General features: G+C 39.9%; 2 protein-coding genes across 2 annotated transcripts in view; one reads left to right on the top strand and one right to left on the bottom strand.

The window, feature by feature from the left end:
- The window catches only part of LOC131695493 (uncharacterized), a 100,918-nt gene that overhangs the window by 5,770 nt on the left and 82,909 nt on the right, over positions 1-12,239 (bottom strand). The gene's annotated exons all lie outside the window — the stretch shown is intronic.
- On the top strand, positions 3,172-12,237 carry LOC131695474 (ATP-binding cassette sub-family C member 4-like). The gene is made up of 6 exons (XM_058983996.1): positions 3,172-3,280; positions 7,667-8,218; positions 8,383-8,608; positions 8,669-10,575; positions 10,637-11,736; positions 11,797-12,237. Exons 2-6 carry the CDS (start codon positions 7,697-7,699, stop codon positions 12,062-12,064), a joined length of 4,023 nt encoding a protein of 1,340 aa, XP_058839979.1. The 5' UTR covers positions 3,172-3,280; positions 7,667-7,696; the 3' UTR covers positions 12,065-12,237.

The following is a 12,239-nucleotide window of genomic DNA, read 5'->3' as shown; positions in this document are numbered from 1 at the left end:
GAATGAACATATTTATTCAGTGCGAGATAAATCTGCGGCGATTGTGTGAAATTTGTCAAAAGCTTATCAAGCGGGATTTATTGCGAATGCGAACGAACTAGCTACTAATGCAATATTGTGAAATCCTAAAGCCAGCTAGCATAAACACGACCAAAACAAAATCAGCAAGTGCTGTGGTTAACCAGTTGGAACCACGATTCTATTATGTATACTGTATGGGGAACTGTGGATAAAATTAACCGGTTGTGGGGAAGTAAATAGGTAGCCAAGTGTTGGAAATATTTGTTGAATTATGAAAAAACTAATCAATCTAGTTTACATTTTAACGACATTCAATTAGCTAGAGATTACTGGGTAGGGAAAGTTATGAAAATTAGAGCCATAGTACTCAAGTGAGAGCAAGGATGTGAAGTAAACAGATCGGAAAACTAGAAGTGGCAGTGTCATTATAACAGGCTTAATATCGTACGGGCTTAACTTTTGTCTTTTGCTAATGAGGGTCGAGCTTAGGCAGCATAACTACAAATCACAAGTCCATCTTTACCGTGACAACCGACATAATAGTAAATACCGCTACTTCCATATGGAATACCATACTTTGCAGTATACATCACCAAAAATGGCAACGGCTATTTTAGAGCCACCCTACCCACAATTTAAAATAATAGAAAAGTCTTGTACAGTGACAAATTTTATCGTGAGAACGAAACTATATCTTTTATATTGTATCCCGCGAAATAATTTAAACATATTACCAAGGCTTAATTCAATAAGAACCTAACTTTTGACATTACTTTTGCTGTTTTCTTGTCTTACTAGCATATCCTTTAGATGATTTTCAGAGTTTTTGAAGACGGACATTTTCTTCTAATAAATAAAAACTCTAGCTTCTATTATTAAAAAGACATAAATAGGAGAAACCGGGGCTATTCGAATCTACCTAGGCAAATCGCCATTTTAGGTGGATCGATGTGAAACAATTTATCGGTCAAAGGTCTTAATTGTTAGTTTGAAGCCTCAGCTACATCATCTGAATCATCTGTCAAAATTAATGTTTCAAAATGGCGCTTCCACGAATATGTATGGCAGTCAGAAAGTCTTACGAATTCCTGAGAAATCGAGGTAGTCTGAAATAGCCCCACGGTCTTAATAGCCCCACGCTCCCCTACTTATAATTTCAAAAATTGATTTGTTTAAATAAATGTGAAATCAAAAGAAACAATTTGCAATCGCCTTTTTTGTTCAAATATGTCTCGAATCATGACCTGATATGTATTTGAAAAAAATATGTTTCTTTTAGTCCAATTAGTGATAGTAGAATTGAAGAAAAAAATTGTTAGATATGTTGTACAATGAAAAAAATATTCGCCCTGAAACAATCTTAAAGTTGTCTGAAGATTGCTTCAGTTTTAAATCAATACAGCAAACGTTATATTAATAAAACAGTTTTACTAAGAAACACTACGAAATAGCCTAATTTTAAATATCTTGTAAAATGAAAAGTATTACATAGGGCTAACATGTTTTCAACATACTTTTTTTTAAATTTATTGCTGCTACAACTTTACTGAAGGTAATATGGCTCTATCTAGAATGATCACTAGGTTATTTTTTATCTTGGTGAAATTAGAACCACCCTAACTGTAGTTTTAACAAAATGAAGGAGCTCACAAACTACGAAAACTTTTCCAAAGACTGACCAAAACACTGGATGTGGCGAAGCAAGAATCCTAGATCCAACTCTCTGGTACTGACGGAAGCGTTTCTGAGTCGGTGGCATTACATTAAGTAGGCACTATTTTAACATTCCTGGCCTCCTTTCCTTTTCGAGCGACTTAGTGGAATGACTTATAGCTACTAACGAGATAATCATCAATCGGATACCAAGGCAAAGCATTGTGCTTCGCCACGTAAAGCGTTTAAATGGGCCCAGTTCACGTTGTTATCCAGATTGATTGAGCTATGAATGAAAAATCATTTGTACTTTTATTGAAGTATACCAGTTTGTAAATAAAGGTTTTTGTTTCGGGAAAATATTTGTGATGGAAACTTCATACAAATGTTTCCAGAGAACAACTGATCTGATGTTTTTTTAATGTGCCGTGCGACAGGAATTATCAAGAAATATTCTGCAGTTCTGGAAATCTGAAATTTTACCAGGCGTAGAAAATGCATAGATGAAGCAATTCAACAAATTTAAACTAATACAATTCGAAATAGCATCAATTTAATTTTTTATTAAACGTTTTATTTACTTTAATATTTAAGGTCAACTGAGAAAGCCTTAAAAATGTATTTTTTGCTACTCTTTTTGGGTTAATCGCGAAAATCAATGTATTCGGAGTATTGTTAGAACTCAGCTGATTGGTTTTGAGCCGTCAATGTTTTATTAGCTTAACTCAATTAAAGGCACTTCTTGAATTAACACTCGTAACTTCAAGCCTCAAAATTAGTCGTAACACTATTTCGAGTATCTATATCACCACTGTAGATGGCGTATGACTATCTTTGAGGATTGGGTTAGAAGGTTTCTGCAATTACGCAACGATCTACTCATTATTCAGAGTCTTTGCGTTTTCGAGACATCAGTTGTTTACTTGTACACACAAGTAGTGTTACGTTTTCGATTTAGCGTCCTGAATGATCAAGTCGGTCAGCCAGACACTGACGAGACGAAATAGATGTCCATCACTTACTATACTTTTTTGTACTAAACGTTTGGCAAGCATAGATTCAATTATTTATTATTGTATTTGAAACAACAAGACAACCAATAAAATGTACTTTGTTTCAGATTGTGATCTTTATAGTGAGAATAAGATTCATGAAAAACTGCAAAGAAAGGCTACGTTTTTTGTTTACATGCTTTCGATTTTTCTCTGCCATTCAAATATCTACTGATTGACTCTTCTTATGAAAGCGTTCGCAAGGTCTTTTTCGGTCGGTACCGGCACAAAGTCACTAACCAACGCGCATGGAAACAGATCGGTTCGATTTTTTTATCTTTTCAACAGAAACAGCTCGATGCTTACCATTTGATTGGCAAAAACATGGTGACCGATGAACGTCGGTAAGCACCGAGCCCAGTTGTGTCATTTGCTAGTGGTTAGTTTGCATCGTGCGACCATTGGAATCGGACGTTTCGTTTAGGACGTTTATCTACTACATACAGTCTTCTGTGACGAAGGGGAGTGACCGCGCAACGGCCTGTCAACTTTGTTTCAACGAGTGGTGAAATCAGTATTATAGTACATAGAAGCATTTTTTCGGCTGCCACGAGGTATACCGTTTGGTTTCTGGAGATTAGATATTAATGCGCGGGGTGTTGGTTTGTGACGAGTGTTCACGTCTTAACATAATTAGTATGTAATTGTTGAGACTATTCTGACGATTTGGATGATTGCCAATACGTAGACAGGAGGCACAATTCTTACCGGTTTTTGGATTAGTGAATGAATTAAGAGAAGAGCAGAATGTTTCGTGTTTTTGGGTGTTCCAAAAATCACTTAAATCAGCATACGTTCAAGAAATAAACTTCTTTAGAAGAATGGTTACACTCCAAGATTATTGGCCCTCGTGAAAATAAAGACGTGGGTGAGTGAAAACCGACAAAAAAAATTCTAATGAGGGGTCATAAATAAAATTCAGAAGGGCAGACGATGCTTCGTAAAATTTCTTTAAACTCTATTACAGTGTCCCATTAAAGTCGGCATAAAATGTAGACTGGTTTTCTTCAACAAAAAAATTGCTTAAGCAGCGTGCATTCACAACCGTCAGACTGGAAGAACCTTCATAGTAAAATCCGATTGTCGTCTCAGCCGCATGTCACGGCGGTCGTACGGACCGCTAGCCTTGCGAGCATGTTACGACATGTTTTAACTGGCAATTGTTTTTTGTTTTATCAAAATTGACTTTTTGGAAGTTACCTGATCTAACACCATTTTGACGAAACAAAAGTGGTAGAAGCTCTACCACTTTTGTTTCGTAATCAGCGGTGTGGTGTGGTTCTCACGAACCCATACTGCAATGGAAACATGGTTTGGATGCACGAGAAAGGCACAATCGCACCCCTAGGTGGACCAAAACTGTTTTTTTAATATCTTTACGATACTTATACTTATCTTTACGATACTTTACGATACAATTGATAGGAAACGTAAAACAAATAAACTTTTTCTCGTGCATTATTCGGTGATTTAGTAGCGGTTGATGTTGAAAAAAATGGTTATCAACAAAGTGTGTTAATCAAGGTGTACGCCAATCTATTGCAAACGCATCAATTTTAACATTTATTTTTCTCCACTAGGCTATGTTCTCACGAGGAACTCCAAGTTTCGACTAGTAGCAACATTGAAGACGCTCTTTATCATTACCTATTGATATTCATTTTGCAGAACGCATGCGTGACTGAGATACATCAATATTTAATCATGAAAGGCGACTAAAATGTTGTTTTACAAAAAAAATCAAAGGTCGTAGCAAATTTAGCAAATTCACTCCGAAGGAGAAAGTGGTCCTATCACACTAACCTTTCATGTAAGAAGTGAGCACGATGACTTCTTTTGACATGATGACATTTTGTAACACAATGATGTGGAGATGTAGAGAATTCTCTGGTAGCGACATGTATCGGACTAACATTCCTTCCTTCCCCAAAAGATCTGCATTCGAACATAGCTGGTGTCGGTATTGATCACCATTCACATTTTGTTCTTCTTCGCATATTCTGGTTCTTTTGAAAAAAAACCTAGATCCAATTGGTGCATGTTTTATTCCAAGCACTGGCAGCATGATGCTCTGCCAATGGTTCTTTGTTGCCTTTAGTAATTTGCCAACAACTGATCACAGCATAAAAAGCGCTCTCTTCTGACACTGAAAAAAAAAAAAATTAAAGGGTTGTGTACAGGACACGACCACGGTGACATTAAAAATGTAGCTTTTTTCAAGAGCGTGCAAATGAATTTTATCTATCACACATATCGACTCAAGTTCTTGCTCACTCGCCTGTTTTTTATGTTACAATTTGCTATATACCCTCCCCATTAAAACATAATTTATTGAAGGTCTTTTAACGGTAATCTATTAATTAATCAAGTATCTCACTAGGTCATTGGCATTATTTGGCTAATCCATCTAGTAAAAATAGGCTGGTCTGTCCAGAAAATATATTTAAAAGAAAAGTTCCATATTTAGAACCGTGACGAGGAAGCCCACGCCCAGCAACGGAAATATACAGATTCTTCATGAAATATGAAATTTCATTTTCCATTTAAATTTTCAATAATGTATTAATGAACTTAAGTAAACAATCTTAAGGTTAAGTATTTCTTGATCGATTAGTGGTGAAAAAAATGAAAATATTTGATAAATTACATTGTTATGCAACGTTCGCACTACCAGTTAAAACGGGTTTTATGCTATCTTGGTGACATTTTCTCTTGTTGCTAATTATTAAAACGTGTTATAACTCTGTAGTGTAAACATTGTATTATTAAACCAATTCTGCAGCGTTTTATGTTATATAGGTGTTTTATGTGGTAATAGGACTGACATAATTATATCTTCAGTACAGCGGTTTGTTGCATAATTTCAAACAGATATATTTTAAAATTTAAATTAGTATACCTAACCGTTCTATTTGTTGTATACTTTAAAACGCAATTAGAACTGTGTTTTAACTACATAGGACAGGACAGATACTCTGACTGGATAAACTGGGAAAACAATTAAACAAAAGTGTTTGAAATTAGAAAACAAAAAGTTCTGCTGGGAATGTGATTGTTTCCGATGCAATTACACTCAGGTTTTTTTACGCAGGGGATACAGGCCGTGCAAATGAAAACCGCCTAAATTTCAAAAAAACGCGTAAATGAAAACCGCGGAAATTTCAAAATTCGCGTAAAAAATACCGCGTAATAAAACCTGAGTGTACTCCCCTATATAAAATACTACGCTGCTGAACAGTGCAATAACTACAGAAGCACGTTGTCAGATGCCTTACTGATAAAAAACATATAACCAAAATATGAAACATATGAAAACCAATAGGCTCTTTACCCTAGGCAGCTACAATGCGCCGTAAACATGGATTAACAAGTTACAACGCACCCGCATGCATAAAAATAAATATATTTTATTCAAACGCAACACTCTTAAGCAGCACACACCGTATTGAATTAAATCCAAACCACCCCACCCACCCACTTTGCAAATCATTCTGTGACACCGTGCTGGTACCCGAAAAATCCGCACACGGCCACCGCTGCCGAAAATGCATAGCGTCTACCGCTTATTGTAGTGCCCACACGCTGCAGCCATGATCTTACCCGTTCGACATAAGAATAAAAACTGATTCAAACGGGTACGCGTCACCTCTATTTATAAACTAACCGTATATGGTTTAGTCACATAGGTGCGAGTGTGTGCAAATGCCAACGTTGCCGAAAATCGATAGCGCTTATTGCATCGCCCGGAGACGATGTTGTTCGTATGAGACAAGAGCAACAACTGATTTAAACGGACATGCGTTGCTTCTATTTATGACTTTTCGTGTTTCATTGAGCAACTAAGCTGCCCTCTTTTGACGGCTGTGTCTGAGAAATCTGCCTCACGAATGGTATTTTTCCCGTTTTTCGTGAACTTTTTAATTTTACCAATTTCCAAAAGTCTACTTTTATTGGGGAGATATTAAATTATTACCAATATTTAAGTTAGGTGTTTCTGAATCGGTTGGTGTATGAATGATTAAAATCCATCTAGTAATATCGGAGTTATAAGCGTGCAAACCTTACATAGTTTCGTTACATGGGAGATAGTTTAGATTTTAGAATGACACCTAGCCCCAGATAGTGGAGTAAGACATTTTTAATGTCAAAAGTTCAATGTTCTCTCATAAACGCAACGCCTGCTTCTCTCCATCTCTCAACTGTAACGCGCGTATGAATGAGAGAATGGAGTATTTATGCTGCTCGCTCTATTCACTTGCTATGCCGTAGCTATATTTTGAGGTGGCGTCGCTCTTACCGCAAAACGGTCAGCCAGTCATAGTGCAGTCATCGTTCGCCGAGGTAAGACAGAGTAGATTTTAGCTGGTGGCTCGTCTGTTCGGTTTTCTCCGTCTGACCCATTTTATGATGGGCTAAGAAATCGAAAGTGTTTTTTTGTTGTAAATAACTGTAGATGTAGAAAGATTTGTTATTTTTCAGGAAACAAAGTGGACATTTTTTTAATCTTCTTTTAAAACAATAATTGAATCAAGAAATCAAGTTCAAGCCGAGTCATGCTCACAGGAATACATTTCATAACTGAAACAGTAGATTCAGTGAATTAATTGACATGCTTTTTCGTATAGTTGTTCAGTTAACACGGCTCAATGCACGAGCTTTACGGAGCCGTACTTTGCTTACATATTTGCATTGGTGAATAATTTTCTTAACTTCATCAGTTCAGCGTGACATTATTCATGCAATTTAAATATGCTGTATTTCATATAAATGATTTTTTTGTTTTGTCATACCGAACTCAACTAACCCAAACAACTCACATGAGTCGTGTAGGTGCAAACAAGCACACCCGCCTAACTATAATTGCTTTCCATGTGTAACAATGTGATTCCCACAACATTCAATGACATACTTAACCGGTAGTTTCCCATCTATTCACACAGATCATTTGCCAGTAGTCGCCACAACACACGATGAACCGGGACAAAGAATTCAGCAAAAACAAAAAGGAAAACCCAGTTCGAAATGCGTCCTTCCTGTCGCGGCGGACCTTCTGGTGGTTGAAGGAAATTTTCCGAGCCGGTTTACGGAACGAGATCACGGAAGATCTACTGTACGCCACACTACCCGAACACAAAAGTAACCGCTTGTCGGTCAAATTCCAGCGACTGTGGACCGAGGAGCTTCAGCGGCCCCAACCTAGCCTGTTGCGAACGTTTTTCCGAGCGTACGGAAAGGCTACGCTATTCTGGGGATTGTTGGTCTCGGCAATCGAAATTGCCAATCAAGTGGCTCAACCGCTCTTCCTCGGTGCGCTGGTTTCCTACTTTTCACCGGGACAGACGGAGATTAGTGAACGTGAGGCGTACTTTTATGCTGCCGGAGTGATTTTCTGGTCGCTCGTTCCTGTACTGACATTCCATCCGTATATGTTATACATTTCCGAGATCGGCATGAAGCTTCGCATCGGTAGCTCCAGCTTGATTTACAGCAAGGTTAGTAAGGTTATCTAAATAATCCATGGTGTCGCGTGTCAGTCAACCGAAGATAACGCGCACGGTAAATATTAAAGTTCTGTGCAAATTATGAACTCGTTGTTGACTGAACCGTACTGGAAGTTATCTGTATCTTCTACCAACTAAAACTACCTGTTTTTCAGTCGATGAAGCTGACGAAGTCGGCAGCCGGCACCGATGGTCTTAGCGGAAAGATCATCAACCTTCTATCCAATGATGTTAGTAGATTCGACATCGCTCTCTTCTTCCTTCACGATCTTTGGAAAGGACCGATCGCATGTCTGTTGTTGGGATATTTCATCTATCTGGAGATAGGCTACTCCGGTCTGCTCGGAATGGCATTCCTGCTTAGTTTTATTCCCCTGCAAGGTAAGTTCTCGGATCTTGACTGATTTTCTTTTGTCACTTATTGTTGTTGTTTTCCCTCAGCCTGGATCGGTAAAATGGCCGCCACCTACAGGATGAAGGCAGCCAAACGAACGGACAGCCGGGTGCGCTTCATGAATGAAATCATCCAGGGTATTCAGGTGATTAAAATGTACACCTGGGAGAGTTCTTTCGCTAAGATGGTGAAACAGGTTCGACGCAAAGAAATCAACGCCATCCGGGGTGGAGCCTACGTACGAGCTACGCTGACCTCCTTCTTTGTGATATCACGAGTTTCGATCTTTCTTAGCTTGCTTTCCTACACGTACACGGGAAATCTAATCACGGCTCGTAAGGTGTACATCGTTTCCAGTTACTACAACTTTTTAAATGAATCTATGGTGTTCTTCTGGCCGCTGGCAATCACTTTCTGTGCGGAAGGCTACATTTCGGTGAAACGAATTAAGGATTTCCTGCTGATGGTGGAGGGAAAACCAAAAAGCGACGCAGCTTCGAACGGTCAAGAGCCTACGGTGAAAAGTAGTGTGTTGATTGAGAATGAAGAGAAGAAGTCTGCGGCGAATAATGGAATGGTTGAGCATAGTGAGGAAGCAGAACGGTTACTCATAGCGAGGAGGGTTGTGAATTTGAATAGCGAGAAGAAAGGGATTGTAATGGAAGACGTTACGGCTAGATGGTTTATGAGTGAAGAAGAGTCAAACGTTGGCGTAACTTCGGTGACTACTACGATCGAAGCAGGCCGGCTATGCGTAGTGATTGGACCGGTTGGTTCAGGAAAGACCACTCTTCTACAAGTTATGTTAGGAGAGTTGGAGGTAGATGAGGGATTGGTACAGATAAATGGAACGATAAGTTATGCAGCACAGGAACCGTGGCTGTTTGGAGATAGCATACGGAACAATATTCTGTTTGTTGAAGAGTACGACGAACAAAGGTACTTAACAGTGATCAAGATATGTGCATTGGAGCGAGACTTTGAGATGTTACCGCATGGAGATCAAACGATCGTCGGAGAACGTGGCATTAGTCTCAGTGGAGGACAGAAGGCAAGAGTCAGTCTGGCACGGGCTGTCTACAAAAAGAGCGACATCTACTTACTAGATGATCCACTATCGGCTGTCGATACTCATGTTGGCAAGCACATATTTGAAATGTGCATCCGCGATTTTCTAGCCGATAAGGTTTGCGTGTTGGTGACGCATCAATTGCAGTATTTAAAGGACGTACAGCACGTTTTACTAATGGAATCAGGAACGGTAGAGACACAGGGAACGTTCCGAGAGTTAAAAAGGACACGGCTCGATTCAATCACGTCGCTGAGTTCGGAGGAATCGGAAAATAAATTTGAGGAAGACTTCAAAAAAGTGACAGCTCATAGCGAAACCACGGCTCTGGATGAAGAAAAGCAAGAAGAAGAAAAAGAATCTCAAGGAGAGGGTACAGTGAAGCTGTCAGTGTACAAAACCTACATCACAGCGATCGACAGCTACTTGTGGATATTTTTCATCACATTATTTATAATCTTAGCACAATTGGCTATGAGCGGGCTTGACTACTTCGTAGCTGAGTGGGTCAACTGGGAGGAATCACTGGGTGCCAACTCAATCTCGCTAAAGGATAATCAAACCATTGAGGGTCTACTAGATACCAACGTAACACTAGAAACGGAAGCTTCGCCCAATCACGATGAAGAAAGGCAACAGTATATACTAATATATGCGGTCCTACTTGGGGCGTTTGTTTATCTGATAGTTCAGCGCACTTTCTCATTCTACTATGGATGTTTACGAATCTCAAAGAGACTTCACGATCGTATGTTCCGTGGCTTAACCCGAGCAACAATGCATTTCTTCAACACTAACCCTTCGGGGCGAATCCTGAACCGCTTTTCCAAGGATATTGGAGCAATCGACACCTCCTTACCATTGTCTCTTTTCGAATGTTGTGTGGTAAGTATATGGACCAAGTTATTATTTATTAAGTTGGTACTTACCCATTTATTCCAAACAGTTCATACTGGACATGATCACCGTAATATCACTAGTCTCGATCGTCAACTATTGGTTCCTTCTACCCACGGTTATCGCTGCCGTCATCATGTACTACTTCCGCCGGATTTACCTCACCAGTTCGCGGGTTGTCAAACGCATCGAATCGGTCAACCGATCGCCACTCTTCTCCCAGACGAACGCAACTCTACAGGGTCTGTCGACGATTCGCGCCTTTCAAGCACAGGACACGCTGATCCATGAATTCAACGAACAAATGGATGTCAACACGTCCGCCTGGTACATTTTCATTACCACAACGAGGGCGTTTGCTTTCTGGCTGGACTTTCTATGTGTGATGTATATAGCGGTTGTCACTTTAACCTTCGTCAAGTGGGGACAGAATGTACTTGGAGGAAGCGTTGGTCTAGCGATTACCCAATCGATGGGCTTGATAGGAATGTGTCAGTGGGGTATGCGGCAATCGGCCGAGCTCGAGAATCAAATGGTTTCGGTAGAGAGGGTAATTGAATATACGCAGCTGAAATCAGAACCTCCGCTGGAGACGGAATCCAAATACAAACCGCAAAGGAATTGGCCCGAGGGCGGCGTCGTGAAGTTTGTGGATGTGGAGCTAAGCTACTCGGATGACGGGGAAAAGGTTTTGAAGGATTTGAACTTTTCCATTCAGCCAAATGAGAAGATTGGGATAGTCGGTCGGACAGGAGCTGGAAAATCTTCGCTTATTCAGGCGCTGTTCCGGCTCGCTCCCTATGAAGGAGTGATAGAGATCGATGGTATCGACACGAAAACGCTTGGTCTGAAGGATTTGAGAAGCAAAATATCGATCATTCCACAGGATCCAATTTTGTTTTCCGGGACTCTACGCAGTAATTTGGATCCGTTTGAGGAGAAGAACGATGAAGAACTATGGAATGCTTTGGATCAGGTGGAATTGAAAGAGGCTGTTACCTCTCTGGCAGGTGGATTGGAATGTAAGATGTCCGACGGGGGCAGTAACTTCAGCATGGGCCAACGACAGCTGGTTTGTCTAGCCAGAGCAATGCTTAGGAGGAACAAAATTCTAGTTTTAGATGAAGCTACCGCCAACGTAGACCCGGAGTAAGTATTCCTACTGCTTAATACTTTTGATATGAAAATAACCAATTCGATCACCCGTAGGACGGATAAACTAATTCAAACTACGATTCGCACTCAATTCGCGGACTGCACAGTATTAACCATCGCTCACCGGTTGCACACGGTCATGGATAGTGACAGGGTACTGGTGATGGATGCCGGTCGAATGGTGGAGTTCGGCCACCCTCACAGTTTGATGCAAGAAGCGACCGGCTATCTGAGGAGGCTGGTGGAACAAACCGGAGTTGCAACGGCCGCTTTGTTGATGCGGATTGCCGACGAGAACCATAAAATTAAAGTTAAAATGTAGTCACTAAATAGTAGCACAGCTGAACATAACTTGAACACAGGAGCTGCCTTTATTAATCAGGATAGGTAAAGGACAAAAGTGCTTAAAAATTGTTACGAATTTGTTTTATAGAACCTCAATTTTACACTGTCTTAAGACATAGAAAGTATGATCATCAATATAGTTTAAATGAACC

The sequence above is a fragment of the Topomyia yanbarensis genome, unplaced genomic scaffold, assembly GCF_030247195.1.
Source record: "Topomyia yanbarensis strain Yona2022 unplaced genomic scaffold, ASM3024719v1 HiC_scaffold_4, whole genome shotgun sequence".
NCBI lineage: Eukaryota > Metazoa > Arthropoda > Insecta > Diptera > Culicidae > Topomyia > Topomyia yanbarensis.
This window is presented reverse-complemented; position numbering and strand designations above follow the sequence as displayed.

Bases quoted from the DNA above. Each gene is read 5' to 3' on its own strand.
- LOC131695474 (XM_058983996.1), top strand. From the start codon at position 7,697: ATGAACCGGGACAAAGAATTCAGCAAAAACAAAAAGGAAAACCCAGTT. The intron at 10,576-10,636 runs GTAAGTATATGG...TATTCCAAACAG, and splicing joins CTCTTTTCGAATGTTGTGTG to TTCATACTGGACATGATCAC. The intron at 11,737-11,796 runs GTAAGTATTCCT...GATCACCCGTAG, and splicing joins ACCGCCAACGTAGACCCGGA to GACGGATAAACTAATTCAAA.